Below are 17,433 nucleotides of genomic sequence, written 5' to 3'. Positions count from 1 at the left end.
ATTTCTAAACGCATAATTCCACTTTGTGGGCTACTGTGTGTAGGCCAGCGACACAAAATCGAAATGTAATAGATTTGAAATTCAGGCTGTAACACAACAAAATGTGGAAAAGTCAAAGGGTTTGAATACTTTCTGAAGTCACTGTATTTCATTATCACACCTAACACAAACAGATCTGGGACTTGGCTACCTTTAAGCCACCCCATGTCCCCATAAACCACTAAAATGCCCCCTTAAACCACCTCTGATGCTGAGTAAGCCCCTCCCTGGGCCTTCTCCTCCTCCCTTGGCCCTCTGGCTTAGTACTCCTGGCCCTGGTAGCCAGCGGAGCCGTCAAAGGCTGGCTCCGTGCTGGCCACGGGGTCAATGTCGGCAGTGTAGCCTGTGTAGTCAGTGCCCATGGGGGACACAGTGTTGGGGTCAGCGGTGGGGTCAACATACTCCTGGGAGAAGAGGGCCGAGTCAGCCCCCAGCTTGTACTTCTGAAAGCCCAGGAAGGCCTGCACCGCCTTCAGAGCAGAGAGGGTGTTATGGGACGGGCAGGCAATTGGAAAGGGAATGGGCAATAATATAGAGGCGCCATTCTAATCTGTTGGGCAACAATATGAGAGCAATAGCAAAACAATATGTATGTGGGTGGGGGGGATAAACAGGAAAGGTGGAGACATGGGGTTGTGTGGGTGGAATTTGAATATGACAGATGGGCAGAATGAGATGACACGATGACGCAACCAATGATAGTGGGGGAGGGGGATATATCAGGGAGCATGCCATTGATTTAAAAGGTATGAAGTAAGGTTAGGAGGACGAATGGTAGTTAGATGATAAGAAGGGTGGGATAACAAGAGAAAAAGAGAGGGAGGAAGAGGGAAGAGAGAAAATGTGTTTGATTAGAGCGGGAGGATTAAGTCCGTTAGTCGGCTTTAAGTGGGGAGTGTCAAAACAGATTACAGTCAGTGGTCTTGGAGTGAAGTGAGTAACCTTTCACCTGATCAGGCACTGTCTTTGTTTTTCTTTTTAATACAACAATAACAATGTATCATAAATAATAAACATTCACAAATCATCCCAGTGTCATATACAAAGCAAAAATACCCAAACTAAATAAAAAAATCTGATTTTAATCCTAACTCATAACACAAAATAACAGACATAGATTCACATAGTGGTTGCAGCCAGCTGGACCTGGTAACACTAATTGCACGTCATTAAGCTGTAGTAGTTAGCTAAAGCTGTGGCGTGTGTGTATGGGGGAGCATAAGGCTAGATTAGGGAGAGGAGTAAGAGGAGCTTTTCCTTCACATATTTGCAGTTTTGGCATTGAAATACAATGTGAACAATTAACAATTACTACATATCTAGGATACAATCTAACAAGGTTTGGGTTCAAATTGATATGAACTCTGTACATTTTTATCACTTTCTAATAATTTCCTGAATTGACAGAGTTGACCCCAACCATGCAAAGTGGCTCTACAGAAAATGTACAATCTAATTTGAATGGTACCATGAAATCAAATGATTTTTATAAAAAGTTCTAAACAAAATAATCCTTTACATAAAAATGAATTGAGACAACCAACAAAGGTAAACATAGCTAAAATGGTGGATTACTATGCCAGGCAATGAGAACCTGATATGTCAACAGTACCACTGTTTTAACCCCACAAAGACACTCATTTTTGGCAATGGTTTGATATCAAGGCACTTTGGAAGGGCAATCTGAGTCCAGCAAGCATATCCTAGCTGTAAACACTAGGCAATTATAGTAAACACATACAAGGTTCTCCTTCACTGTGTTTGGCCATCTAAGGAGGACATCATTCAGACAGCCTGGATGGGAAGTTGGTGTGAGGGAAATAATGTTAAGTATACAGTGAGGGAAAAAAGTATTTGATCCCCTGCTGATTTTGTACATTTGCCCACTGACAAAGAAATGATCAGTCCATAATTTTAATGGTAGGTTTATTTGAACAGTGAGAGACAGAATAACAACAAAAAAATTAAGAAAAACGCATGTCAAAAATGTTATAAATTGATTTGCATTTTAATGAGGGAAATAAGTATTTGACCCCCTCTCAATCAGAAAGATTTCTGGCTCCCAGGTGTCTTTTATACAGGTAACGATCTGAGATTAGGAGCACACTCTTAAAGGGAGTGCTCCTAATCTCAGCTTGTTACCTGTATAAAAGACACCTGTCCACAGAAGCAATCAATCAATCAGATTCCAAACTCTCCACCATGGCCAAGACCAAAGAGCTCTCCAAGGATGTCAGGGACAAGATTGTAGACCTACACAAGGCTGGAATGGGGTACAAGACCATCGCCAAGCAGCTTAGTGAGAAGGTGACAACAGTTGGTGCGATTATTCCCAAATGGGAGAAACACAAAATAACTGTCAATCTCCCTCGGCCTGGGGCTCCATGCAAGATCTCACCTCGTGGAGTTGCAATGATCATGAGAACGGTGAGGAATCAGCCCAGAACTACACGGGAGGATCTTGTCAATGATCTCAAGGCAGCTGGGACCATAGTCACCAAGAAAACAATTGGTAACACACTACGCCATGAAGGACTGAAATCCTGCAGCGCCCGCAAGGTCCCCCTGCTCAAGAAAGCACATATACAGGGCTGTCTGAAGTTTGCCAATGAACATCTGAATGATTCAGAGGAGAACTGGGTGAAAGTGTTGTGGTCAGATGAGACCAAAATCAAGCTCTTTGGCATCAACTCAACTCGCCGTGTTTGGAGGAGGAATGCTGCCTATGACCCCAAGAACACAATCCCCCACCGTCAAACATGGAGGTGGAAACATTATGCTTTGGGGGTGTTTTTCTGCTAAGGGGACAGGACAACTTCAACGCATCAAAGGGACGATGGACAGGGCCATGTACCGCCAAATCTTGGGTGCGAACCTCCTTCCCTCAGCCAGGGCATTGAAAATGGGTCGTGGATGGGTATTCCAGCATGACAATGACCCAAAACACACGGCCAAGGCAACAAAGGAGTGGCTCAAGAAGAAGCACATTAAGGTCCTGGAGTGGTCTAGCCAGTCTCCAGACCTTAATACCATAGAAAATCTGTGGAGGGAGCTGAAGGTTCAAGTTGCCAAACGTCAGCCTCGAAACCTTAATGACTTGGAGAAGAGTGGAACAAAATCCCTCCTGAGATGTGTGCAAACCTGGTGGCCAACTACAAGAAACGTCTGACCTCTGTGATTGCCAACAAGGGTTTTGCCACCAAGTACTAAGTCATGTTTTGCAGAGGGGTCAAATACTTATTTCCCTCATTAAAATGCAAATCAATTTATAACATTTTTGACATGTGTTTTTCTGGATTTTTTTATTTTTATTCTGTCTCTCACTGTTCAAATAAACCTACCATTAAAACTATAGACTGATCATGTCTTTGTCAGTGGGCAAACGTACAAAATCAGCAGGGGATCAAATACTTTTTTCCCTCACTGTAAGGGTCAGGATATCTATCATTAGGCTAGTGGTGGTGTGGGCTGTGGAATGAACAGTTTGTTGTACTCTTCTTCGAACGACACTCTCTTTATCCTCTCCAGGGACAGCAGTGTCAGAGCACCCTAGAGAGAGACAGACAGGTCAGGGACTGGATCATTGGACAGTTATGGGATAGAAAGGGTGGTGAGAATGACCCCAATTTTCACCAGATACAATCCTTCCATAAAGTTATGTATCATAACACAACTTTTTAAGCTTTTTCTAGACTGAGACAGAAGCAAAGTTTAAATTAGCGAATTGGGAGAAACATAGTTCAGATCCAGCAAAAAAACAGAGATTAGGCATTATTGTATAGACAAAAACACAGCATAGACTGAGATTAAAATGGAGAAAAAGAGGAATCTAAAACAGACCCAGAGAAGATAAATAAGGAGAGAAAGTTTAGATCCAGGTTACAAATTTGCAGAAAAACAGAAGACAGTAGACACATCTACAGATGAAGAAAAAGCAGTGTGTTAAACAGAGGTAGGTTAAGAGGAGTAGAATGTTAGGACCCAGCTTCAGACGGAGCAGAATTAGAGCCTCATGAAGAAGGCAGAGTTGTTATGTAACCAATTTAATTGAAGGGTCACCGATGGAAAAAATGTGATATGAATCCATTTTGCGTAATATAAATAATATTTTCTATATTGTAGACGTACAAATGGCCATTACACCAGACAGGAAGGTTAATGAAATGGAGGGCTGTTGTACTGTACGTACCCAGGTGAAGATGGAGAAGAAGGCGAAGGTAATGGCGGCTCGGGCTGCGTCCGCGCCCTCCCTTAGAGGGTTATCCTCCTCCTTGGCAACCTGCCACTGGTTGGCCAGGAAACAGAACCCCACAAACCAGACAAACGACCAGAATGCTACAGGAAGGAGGGAGGGAGAGAGAGCGAGAGAGAGAGAATTACAAATGCAAACCATTAATACTATGGGTGGTAAAACTAAAGAAAAACATCTGCTCTTGAAATGTAATATCATACTCAGTAATACCACATTGCAAATGTCATGCCAATAACAGACTGAAACAAGCCGCTGACATGAGTATGTTTGCGCGTTATGAGCAACACCACAAAGGTCATGAAACAATATAAAAAAACATATCAACTACTGATACACAACATATTTTGCAACCATTTTTACAAGCCACAATAGCCTCACAGGAATCAAAGCCGAGCCTCAAAGGTCATAATGACTATGTTAGGGTTTATCGGCCACACCACAGCTAACCAGAGGGGGGCACCTGTGCACATACAAAATGGCTCCTACAGAACTCAAGTCTGCCAGCGTCCTAGACCTGTGATTAAAATTCCAGGGCTCTGTTCCAATACTATTAATATGCATCCTTCTTTAATCCTTTCCTTGAAGTAATCACCAATCTGATATAATATAATTGGTGAGAGCAATGCAGTAAAGAGCTTGCTTCCACGCCAATCCAGTCATGTCGGAGTGATTACATCAAGGAAAGGAGGAAGGAGGCATTCTACATTTGAAGAGTATACAGACAGGGCCAAGCATGCCTAATGGCTATTGAGGAAACAAGACCTTTATCAATATCCATGTATTGATCAGTGTTTTCTAAGAGTTTAGAAAGGCTAAAGACACATCCACCTCCCCACCCCTGAACCGAATCTCCACAAAGCACCCAGATAAACCGTGTGCCTCCAAAGCCTTATCATAATACGCCATTTAGCAGACGCTTTTATCCAAAGCGACTTACAGTCATGCGTGCATAATTATTATTTTTTTGTGTATGGGTGGTCCCGGGGATCGAACCCACTACCCTGGCGTTACAAGCGCCGTGCTCTACCAGCTGAGCTACAGAGGACCAACTTCTCAACTAAAACAACCCCCGTCTTTTCTGTTAACGAACACACAATCACCTCCCACATCCCCCAGTCAAAGCGCAAACTCACACCAACAAGCCAAAACAACATCCTTCCTGTGTGGGGTGAAGTTGATCTGTGGTCAGTTTTGCATTTCCACCAGTAATGGTTAAGGTTAGGATTGGGGGAGGATAAGCTGTTCCTAGATTGGTGCCTAGGGGAAACTACACCCAAGAGCTTACCAGACACTCCGATGTCAGCAAGCACAGCCTTCTTGCGGTCCTTGACGCTGCTGATCTGGGGGAAGTAGACATCCAGGGCCAGGAAGGCAGCACAGCTGAGAAAAGCCAGGGTGCCCATCCCCACTGCGTAGTTACAGGCATTCTGGTTCCTGTTGAAGATGCAGAACTCCTCAATCTCGTCAGGCCGGTTCACGTAGCCCTCATTGGCGATACAGCCAAAGATCACGATGGAGAAGAGCTGGGGTAAAAAGAGAGGGACGGGAGATCGAAAGGGTGTGAGAAAGAAGTGGATTGAGGAGAGCGGGTAGAGTAGAGTAGGGAGAAAAGGAGAAATGCAAAGGAGCAAAAGCCTGCAAAACCATTAGAACCAGCAGGAGAGTTGGCAACCCCCTGATCTACAGCAGTGGTTCCCAACCTTTTTTGGTTACCGTACCACCAACTGAATTTTGCTCTGCCCAGAGTACCCCTGAGGTACACCCTCATGTAACCCTATGGACTCATGAGTCTTTTCAAGTACCCCCTGTGGATAGGCCAAGTACCTACAGGGGTCCTAGTCCCCCTGGTTGGGAACCACTGATCTAGAGCATACAGGAGTAAAATCAATGTGGATGGTACATCAGTAGCACAAGCTGATAATTTTTTGCATCCTATGTAAATCTGTCATAGTAATGTCTGGCGTCATACAGAGAAGAGACAACATGATCATATGGTCGCACCCCTCTCCTCAATGACGCTAAGTGACGGTTTGTGGTAAGGCAAATCCAAAACCTATAAATCCACTGTTACATTTTTACCCAGTTGTCTACAATCAGATATTTGTGTGACAGGACCTGCTTTGACATGAGTGTAGATGATGGAACATCCTAATGACAGATCATGTGAAACAGTAAGCGAAGTCAAAACTGGCCCCTTGTTGACCTCTTGCCCAATGCCAGTAACTACATCATAAAACCACCAGGAATTATAACAGCATTAAAAACCTCTACTCATTGAATTCACATACATTAGAAGCAACATACAACTGCTTTAATCCAGGTTCAGGCCAGGGTTGATGTTTGTTTCGTTGATGACGAGATGGGATGATATTAGGGGGCTGTATACTACTGCATCTATTGCGCTCAGGTACATGCACAAATAGGAGTCAACCTGTGCCCAGCACCTGCCCCTTTGACCTCCCACTGTAGTTTTTGAATGAGTAGTTGTGTCCAAACTTTTGACTGGTACTGTAAGTACAACCAGGAAACCAGAAATGCCAACTCCCTACATAGAGATGGCTAGCTGAAATATAGGCCTGCCATGAGGTTACAGGTGTGCATGTGCACGCATAAGTAGCCTACAGCTCAACAAAACAAACACAGGAGGAAAAGGCACATTCATCCTAGACAAACCAACCTTCAAACCCAATTTTTGCTATGGAAATATCAACAGAACAGTGTGAAAACTGGTTACAGTAATTTCAACGAAACAGTGCGAAAACCAGTTACAAAATTAAAACCGATTGCTAGAGCAAGGTTGGTAATAGCAACTTCAAAACAAAACACTAAACAGTTCACTACCTACTACAACCCTGTTCCTAGAAAGCTAAGTGAGGTCCATATTCTCCACTGATCTTTATATGCCATTTAGCAGACGCTTTTATCCAAAGCGACTTACAGTCATGCGTGCATACATTTCTTTTTTGTGTATGGGTGGTCCCAGGGATCGAACCCACTACCTTGGCGTTACAAGCGCCATGCTCTACCAGCTGAGCTACAGAGGTCTTCTCGGAGCAGATTGGCCTCAGCTACTTACATCATAAGCCCTTATAAATCTCCCAGTCCATCTTTACCTAAAGGCAAAATCCTGTGCCCAGTAGAGCGTCTAGATCCAGATGCTGGTTTTGGCTGGAGGAACAACTATTATTCAAAAACAAGTGTGAAAACCGCACACTCAATGACACTAATGTCATCCTTGTTTTGGGCAACTGTATTTCAGCACCGTTCCAACGAGCCACATACACAGAGACTCAGAGGTCCTCTCCACATCGCAGCGGATCACAACGCACAGGGAGGAGAGAGGGAAGGAAAGGAGACAGCTAGTTGGGAATGTACTGCTCGTAATAGAGAAGACAAAGATAGCATTGGTATTGTGGAGGTGAAGTGCAGCTTTAGAATGACATTTAGCTGCTGTACCATAGTGTGTGTATCAGTGGAGGCTGGTGGGAGGAGCTATAGGAGGACAGGCTCATTGTAATGTCTGGAATGGTATAAATGGAACTCTGATCCATCAATTCCATTCCAGCCATTACAATGATCCCGTCCTCCTATAGATCTTCCCACCAGCCTCCTCTGGTGTATATACATCCATGGCACACACACACTTGTTCAATTTGAACTGTCAAAAGAAACAGATCAAATTTCATCCATTTGCTAGCTGGAAAATAACAGAGAGCATCCAAAACATGAACTCTAGATCACATTTCACTAGGGCAAAGTCCCAGCAGAGTCTTCTGGCTTATTAGCTCAACAGCTGCTGGGAAATATTAGATATCCTACCAACACAAGACTACAATTCACTTCAGACTACTACTCAACACTTCCATTCAATCGACACATTTCATGGTATCCCTCTAGTTAATATGTGAGAAACTCCTCCACACTTGGGCTCTTGGTAACTCCAACAAGGTTTAAGGGGGGTCAACCAATGTTTCGGTCTAATGAGACCTTGATCAATCAGGGTCATGTTCAAATTAAATTAAATTGAATAAAATGTTATTTGTCACGTTTCGTAAAAGAACAGGTGTAGACTAACAATGAAATGCTTACTTACGGGTCATTTTCCAACAATGCAGAGTTATAGATCAAATTAAATAAAAATGTAATAGTGACACGAGGAATAAATACACAGTGAATAACAATAAAGAGTAAAAATAACATGGCTATATACAGTGGGGAGAACAAGTATTTGATACACAGCCGATTTTGCAGGTTTTCCTACTTACAAAGCATGTAGAGGTCTGTAATTTTTATCATAGGTACACTTCAACTTTGAGAGACGGAATCTAAAACAAAAATCCAGAAAATCACATTGTATGATTTTTAAGTAATTAATATGCATTTTATTGCATGACATAAGTATTTGATCACCTACCAACCAGTAAGAATTCCGGCTCTCACAGACCTGTTAGTTTTTCTTTAAGAAGCCCTCCTGTTCTCCACTCATTACCTGTATTAACTGCAATTGTTTGAACTCGTTACCTGTATAAAAGACACCTGTCCACACACTCAATCAAACAGACTCCAACCTCTCCACAATGGCCAAGAGCAGAGAGCTGTGTAAGGACATCAGGGATAAAATTGTAGACCTGCACAAGGCTGGGATGGGCTACAGGACAATAGGCAAGCAGCTTGGTGAAAAGGCAACAACTGTTGGCGCAATTATTAGAAAATGGAAGAAGTTCAAGATGACGGTCAATCATCCTCGGTCTGGGGCTCCATGCAAGATCTCAACTCGTGGGGCATCAATGATCATGAGGAAGGTGAGGGATCAGCCCAGAACTACACGGCAGGACCTGGTCAATGACCTGAAGAGAGCTGGGACCACAGTCTCAAAGAAAACCATAAGTAACACATTACGCCGTCATGGATTAAAATCCTGCAGCGCACGCAAGGTCCCCCTGCTCAAGCCAGTGCATGTCCAGGCCCGTCTGAAGTTTGCCAATGACCATCTGGATGATCCAGAGGAGGAATGGGAGAAGGTCATGTGGTCTGATGAGACAAAAATAGAGCTTTTTGGTCTAAACTCCACTCGCCGTGTTTGGAGGAAGAAGAAGGATGAGTACAACCCCAAGAACACCATCCCAACCGTGAAGCATGGAGGTGGAAACATCATTATTTGGGGCTGCTTTTCTGCAAAGGGGACTGGACGACTGCACCGTATTGAGGGGAGGATGGATGGGGCCATGTATCGCGAGATCTTGGCCAACAACCTCCTTCCCTCAGTAAGAGCATTGAAGATGGGTCGTGGCTGGGTCTTCCAGCATGACAACGACCCGAAACTCACAGCCAGGGCAACTAAGGAGTGGCTCCGTAAGAAGCATCTCAAGGTCCTGGAGTGGTCTAGCCAGTCTCCAGACCTGAACCCAATAGAAAATCTTTGGAGGGAGCTGAAAGCCCGTATTGCCCAGCGACAGCCCCGAAACCTGAAGGATCTGGAGAAGGTCTGTATGGAGGAGTGGGCCAAAATCCCTGCTGCAGTGTGTGCAAACCTGGTCAAGACCTACAGGAAACGTATGATCTCTGTAATTGCAAACAAAGGTTTCTGTACCAAATATTAAGTTCTGCTTTTCTGATGTATCAAATACTTATGTCATGCAATAAAATGCAAATCAATTACTTAAAAATCATACAATGTGATTTTCTGGATTTTTGTTTTCGATTCCGTCTCTCACAGTTGAAGTGTACCTATGATAAATATTAGACCTCTACATGCTTTGTAAGTAGGAAAACCTGCAAAATCTGCAGTGTATCAAATACTTGTTCTCCCCACTGTATATATATATATATACAGTGGGGAAAAAAAGTATTTAGTCAGCCACCAATTGTGCAAGTTCTCCCACTTAAAAAGATGAGAGGCCTGTAATTTTCATCATAGGTACACGTCAACTATGACAGACAAATTGAGGAAAAAAAATCCAGAAAATCACATTGTAGGATTTTTTATGAATTTATTTGCAAATTATGGTGGAAAATAAGTATTTGGTCACCTACAAACAAGCAAGATTTCTGGCTCTCACAGACCTGTAACTTCTTCTTTAAGAGGCTCCTCTGTCCTCCACTCGTTACCTGTATTAATGGCACCTGTTTGAACTTGTTATCAGTATAAAAGACACCTGTCCACAACCTCAAACAGTCACACTCCAAACTCCACTATGGCCAAGACCAAAGAGCTGTCAAAGGACACCAGAAACAAAATTGTAGACCTGCACCAGGCTGGGAAGACTGAATCTGTAATAGGTAAGCAGCTTGGTTTGAAAAAATCAACTGTGGGAGCAATTATTAGGAAATGGAAGACATACAAGACCACTGATAATCTCCCTCGATCTGGGGCTCCACGCAAGATCTCACCCCGTGGGGTCAAAATGATCACAAGAACGGTGAGCAAAAATCCCAGAACCACATGGGGGGACCTAGTGAATGACCTGCAGAGAGCTGGGACCAAAGTAACAAAGCCTACCATCAGTAACACACTACGCCGCACAGGGACTCAAATCCTGCAGTGCAAGACGTGTCCCCCTGCTTCAGCCAGTACATGTCCAGGCCCGTCTGAAGTTTGCTAGAGTGCATTTGGATGATCCAGAAGAGGATTGGGAGAATGTCATATGGTCAGATGAAACCAAAATAGAACTTTTTGGTAAAAACTCAACTCGTCATGTTTGGAGGACAAAGAATGCTGAGTTGCATCCAAAGAACACCATACCTACTGTGAAGCATGGGGGTGGAAACATCATGCTTTGGGGCTGTTTTTCTGCAAAGGGACCAGGACGACTGATCCGTGTAAAGGAAAGAATTAATGGGGCCATGTATCGTGAGATTTTGAGTGAAAACCTCCTTCCATCAGCAAGGGCATTGAAGATGAAACGTGGCTGGGTCTTTCAGCATGACAATGATCCCAAACACACCGCCCGGGCAACGAAGGATTGGCTTCGTAAGAAGCATTTCAAGGTCCTGGAGTGGCCTAGCCAGTCTCCAGATCTCAATCCCATAGAAAATCTTTGGAGGGAGTTGAAAGTCCGTGTTGCCCAGCGACAGCCCCAAAACGTCACTACTCTAGAGGAGATCTGCATGGAGGAATGGGCCAAAATACCAGCAACAGTGTGTGAAAACCTTGTGAAGACTTACAGAAAACATTTGACCTGTGTCATTGCCAACAAAGGGTATATAACAAAGTATTGAGAAACTTTTGTTATTGACCAAATACTTATTTTCCACCATAATTTGCAAATAAATTCATTAAAATCCTACAATGTGATTTTCTGGATTTTTTTTCCTCAATTTGTCTGTCATAGTTGACGTGTACCTATGATGAAAATTACAGGCCTCTCTCATCTTTTTAAGTGGGAGAACTTGCACAATTGGTGGCTGACTAAATACTTTTTTCCCCCACTGGATATATATATATATATATATATATATATATATATATATAGGAGTACCAGTACCGAGTCGATGTGCAGGGGTATGAGGTAATTGAGGTAGCTATGTACATATAGGTAGGGATAAAGTGACTAGGCAACAGGATGGATAATAGACAGTAGCAGCAGTGTATGTGTTGAGTTTGAAAGTGTGTGTGTGTGGCGTCATTATTCATGTGTGCTCGTGTTGTGTGTGTGTGTAGTGTAAGAGAGTTAGTGCAGAAAAAAATAAGGGTCAATGCCGTAGACCGGGTAGCAATTTGATTAGCTATTTAGCAGTCTTATGGCTTCGGGGTAGAAGCTGTTCAGGGTCCTGTTGGTTCCAGACTTGGTGCACTGGAACCACTTGCTGTGCGGCATAAGAGATAACAGTCTGCAGCTTTCAGCAGGACACACCGTAGCAAAACGTTTTGTAACGAAAAACAAGTTCCAGGTGGTAACACCACATTAAAAAAAAATAAAAAATCTCTTTGGATGGAGAACATTTCAAATCTGTCCCAATGCCCCCACCATTACTGCCACACTGCCAAACACTGGTGCAAAGCCTGACCGTGGAAATGCACTAATAGTGCTCCGGTTATAGTGACTCAGACATCTGAATGAACATGCCACCAACACAGTCTTGTCTAATTCAGTTCCAGCAACGATGGTGGATTCGTCATCAGGCCAGTGCAGTAGAGTTTGGCTCGGCTCTGCTCTGCTCAGTAGTGTGGGAAATAATGTCTATTTAGTTTTTTTTATTGTGCCTCTGTGCCTAATTGGTAAATTAAACACATTGACTAAATAGTGACTACACTCCCTTGAGTTACCAAACCTAAAATCAGTTGCTAATTACAAGGTAACACCACTGACAAAGTAGCAGACATTGCAGCCTTCCAGGACTGGAGATCCACCGAAAGAAAATACTTTTCTATTTCCAGGTCTCCTTCATCTACTGTATTAGCTCAATAAAGCTTGTATTGAGCTGGTGACTGAGGCGTTTCCCAATGGGACACCATCATGTATCATCACCCAATATCACTCGACAGATCCCAGTGGCATCATTAACAGGAGTATTAGAGAAAATAACCATGTTATGCAGAGAATGCTTCCATGGAATGAAGAAAAAAACAGACAACTCATTCCACATTCCCTCATGACTCGCAAGCACATGACTATTATATTTGCTCAGACAAAGGCTTCACACTGAAAAGGCAGCAGATGATCGGACAAGGAAAAGAAAGCTGAACTGAAAGGGGGATGATAGGTCATGTGACGTGACAGTTTAGTACATCATATAACACCCCTGGTTACAAGGTTGCCATGATACAAAGACCCAGCCATTCTGAAGACTGTCCCTGTGAATAACATACTTATGTCATGAGCAAGCCTCCTCTCATTTGTCCCCATACCTCCCTCCCTTTCTCATGAGTGGGCTTGCCGGTGACATCTTGCCGGTGGTCTCTGACAGTCGTCATGCCAACTCAGCAGACCTCAATCAGTCAATCAGGATCATCGGTTGGGGGGGCGGGGTCTGCCTCCCTCTCATCCTGGAGAGAGAGCTGTGGTCCAGCAGGTTAATACTGAGCTCTCTCATCACCACCACCACAGCACGGAGGGCTACAATGGCAGACTTAAAAAAATGGGAGGGGACTTTACGCACATACAAAATAATATGGAGCTGGACAAAAATAAAGTCCAATACATTGAGAAAAAGTCTGAGCTTACATTCCCTTTCTCGATATACAATGGCAGATTTCTCTCCACCAAGACAAATGTGTTGGTGTCCATCTTTGTTTTGTTTAGCTTTAGTATTCATGAAAGCCGGTTGTCTGATGACACATTTCTGGATCTTAGCTGAATGAGGAATAAAACCTCACCATGATCATTGGAGTTCCCTCCCCAATCTGCTGAACATCAAATATGTTGCAGTCCTATATAGTGTTGTACACCTTTTCTCTAATCACTATGCTTGACAGACAGATAGACACACGCTCACACACAGAGGTGGGCAGTAATTCTGTTACATGTATTTGAAATATGTATTTCAATTATTCTGAGTATTTAGTAATTTGTATTACACTGGGCTACACTACACTCCAATGTATTTTGTAACAAGATACTTTTGAGAGTTGTAATTTGTATTTTCAAAATACAAAATACTTTTCTATACCATTTTTTATAGCAGTTCACCATTTTGTGGCCCCCTTTCACCCTGCATTGGTATCAGAAGTCTGATGGCACTATGGTGTGATAAGAGCGTCTGCTAAATTAACAAAATATAAATGTATATTTAAAACTGGAAAATTGCAAAGCATGATGAGTATTATTCTAATGAGCTCCTCCCCCCCAAAAAAAGACCAATAATAATACCAAGTGTGCTCTGCAGTTAATTTTGGTATGTTCATTTTCACAAATACATTTTGTTCATTTAGCAGACACTCTTATCCAGAGTGACTTACAGTCAGTGCATTCAACTAATCTAGATAAACAACAACATATCACAGTCATAGCAAGTAAAATGTTTCTGTAACCATTACTGAGAATGTTGTTGCTGTTGGGGCCGGCTACTTGCAAATAAAAAATACCAAATACATGTGTTTTAATTAAATACATTTCAAACTACAAGCATTTTGAAGATTATTTTGATACATTGATCTTTATGGTATTTTGTAATTTTTTCCCATCCATGCGCTCACACATCACAGATACACACACTCTTGAGAGATGCTGTGTCTTAGGCTTGGCTATTGATTATTACAGTTATTTATTAGGCCTATTTGGAAACATCATTCATTATGCATGATGCAGGTCATTTCTCAGATCTAAATGACACACCAGAACAAGAGCAAATTCATTACTTTTGTCTCTGGTTATTTTAGATACAAAATAATAGCCCTCATGTCCAATTACATCTGTTTGCAACAATAAGGGCCTGAAAACCAGTGCATGCATAGCCTACAGCAGACAGGAATCTTTGGCTCCAGTAATTGAACCTTACGGTCCACAGGCACTGACGAGGCGCCTCGCTCGTGCCACCACTGTATCTGAGGTTGTAATCACGGCCTACAAAGCCTTGTCCTTACTAACTCTTTAAATCCTAAGCTTGCTGATCATTGTCTGTGTAAATACTAGCCTACAAAGGCCTTGTCACTACTAATTGTGCACAAAGAGTTCCATAATAACAATAACGTTAAAGGGATACTTGGGGATTTTGGCAATGAGGCCCTTTATCTAGTCAGATGAACTTGTGGATACACTTTTTATGTCTCTGTGTCCAGTATGAAGGAAGTTAGAGGTAGTTTTGCGATCCAATGCTAACTAGCGTTAGCGCAATGACTGGAAGTCTATGGGTATCTACTAGCATGCTCATTGCCAAAATATCCCTTTAACGAGAGGAAATCAAGCTCTGGTTATCACATTGATTTGTGGTGGACTGAAAATCCTTCCATGCTTGACTATTGAGTTCTGAGATGGTTCCAAAAATAGCCTGTCTGCATTTACACAGACAGACCAATTCTAATATTTTGCCTAAGTAATGGTCTTTTGGCCTTTCTCTTCTATCTGAACTAACAGTACCTCGAGTATGACAGAATCAAGCCTTTAGACGTTAATATAAATTATCTGACCTACATTATATTTGGCCTACACTTTTTTTTGTTGCTACTTTGCAACTACTTAGCATGTTAGCTAACCCTTCCCCTAACCTTAACCCTAACCTTAACATTAGCCACCTAGCTAATGTTAGCCACAACAAATTGGAAATCATAACATATCATACATATTGCAAATTCGTAACATATTGTTTGATTTGCAATTTGTGCATATCATAGAAATTGTAATTCATAACATATCATTTGAAATAGATGGACATCCACAAATTAATACATACCATACCAAACGTAATGTAACGTAACGTAAAACACTATTTTCGATGTCCTGGATTTTATTTTACTATGTTACGTCTACCCTTGATTCCAGGTTGGCCTGTGTAAACGCAGCCTATGTTAAAGGGCAATCTGTAGTTGCTACAGCCATGTTTGGACAAAAATTATTAATATGTACCCATTGATTTTTGAAGAATATAAGTTATAAATGCCTCATGAGCTTAGTACCACTGTCTTACCTCATCAGAACCCAAAATATAAGCTTTTCTTACTCCAATGTTTGTAAACAAAATACATGTAAACAAACACTGTAGAGCCTCAAAAATGTTAAAACTATAATTGTGATATCATGGATGGTCAAACCTTGAATCCATAGCTCTGTCTATGATTTTGAGTGGTTACATTACTCCAGCCCCATCCCTTAGTTTTTTTGCGAAACAGTGGCTGGGGTGTCTTTGTTAATGTTTCAACTACTGATTGCCACTTTAACTGACATTTAGTAGTCTATAAAACAGGGGTCTTTAACTCAGTGGTAGCCATAACATTTTAATTGAACACAAATGGCTTTCAAGACAAGGTAGCTATAGTCAGTAGTAAAATATGATAGTCTGAAAACCATAATATTTATTCTGTGCGTCTCATCAACGTCCTTCTACTCAACTCTGTGCGTAAGCAGGGTATATAGCCTAGCCTATGGGGTTAACAGATTGCCTAGGAATCGATCGGTTTGCTTTTAAATCCTACACTTTACTCGACTGTTTGTAGATATTTTACTGTACACACAGACCGTCCGTGTCCTCCACTCTTGAATTATTAAAACAACGACATGCTCAAATAAACAGCACAAAACATGACCACTCACTCACCCAGCACACAAGCCGAAGGATAGTTTGAGGCTGTTGAAAGAACGTCAAAGGGTCGAAGGCTCCTCCAGCCTTCCCCGCTCCGTATGCTTGCATTCCCTGCATCACCCCCTCCATCTTCAGCTGGTGGCGATTTCCCCGTCTCCGAATTCAGTACCCAGCCTAAGACGTTAAATGACGTGGGTTTGTGCGCTCGTTCGGTGTATTGACCTTGGTATTATTATAACGCTGCCCGTTAGAACGGGATTGACTCGGGTTGAATTTATTCTAGTCTCTGCTCTGCCCCTTTGCCAATCCAAAACCTTCCGCCCGTGGTTGCTTTCTGTGGTTTCGAAGCTAATCTATTTCCCTCAACAGCCTCTTTCTTTCTCATCTAAAGGGTGGAGAGAAAGAAGCCGAGCAGACACTCATTCTTGTGAGTAGCTAGCGAGCGCGCGCATACGGCGCAGTCAAACTTTTGACGCGCACTCACTCTCGACAATCACAGGCAAGCGCCTTGCCATTTTTTACTGAGGCGCGCTCCTGACAGAAAACATTATCTCATTCAATAACGGGAAAAAGAAACCTATCACTAGTTAAAAAGAAGCCTACACGTTAGGACTTGAAGTGGGGAGAAACACAAGCCCACTCACTGCAGGCTCACATATTAATTATATGCATGGATAATCAGCGATCTCTCCCTGATTTACAAATTGGATCAACTGCTTTTCTCAATCTGTTCGTCTCCCCAGTCAACCGCGTAGGAGAAGCCTATGCCACCTGGCGGATAACTATTGGCAGTGGCTCTCACTAGGCAAAAATTGTTCATGACTATGCATTGTGCTGTGTATAAATCTAGAATGTATCATTCCAGTAGTTTACAGACTAGTGTTTTTAGTCCAAGGCATAAAGAGCCACCCAGAGCCATATCCAATTAAAATGAGTAAAGCCTACAAATCCCGAGGTAAAATTATATT

The 17,433-nt window shown here is 42.5% G+C and overlaps 1 protein-coding gene across 2 annotated transcripts; it reads right to left on the bottom strand.

The window, feature by feature from the left end:
* Positions 1-135: 135 nt before the first annotated feature.
* Positions 136-17,128, bottom strand: LOC121569721 (synaptogyrin-1). Of its 2 annotated transcripts, none has more exons than XM_041880872.2 (4): positions 16,481-17,128; positions 5,577-5,814; positions 4,229-4,374; positions 136-509 (listed from the first exon to the last, which is right to left on the bottom strand). In XM_041880872.2, exons 1-4 carry the CDS (start codon positions 16,592-16,594, stop codon positions 300-302), a joined length of 708 nt encoding a protein of 235 aa, XP_041736806.1. In that variant the 5' UTR covers positions 16,595-17,128; the 3' UTR covers positions 136-299. The 2 variants fall into 2 exon arrangements, with proteins under 2 accessions (XP_041736806.1, XP_041736808.1); XM_041880874.1 differs by lacking the exon at positions 136-509 and adding an exon at positions 3,407-3,588 and having other exon boundaries at positions 16,481-17,127.
* Positions 17,129-17,433: the final 305 nt, after the last annotated feature.

This window comes from Coregonus clupeaformis, chromosome 7 (assembly GCF_020615455.1).
Source record: "Coregonus clupeaformis isolate EN_2021a chromosome 7, ASM2061545v1, whole genome shotgun sequence".
Lineage (NCBI taxonomy): Eukaryota > Metazoa > Chordata > Actinopteri > Salmoniformes > Salmonidae > Coregonus > Coregonus clupeaformis.
This window is presented reverse-complemented; position numbering and strand designations above follow the sequence as displayed.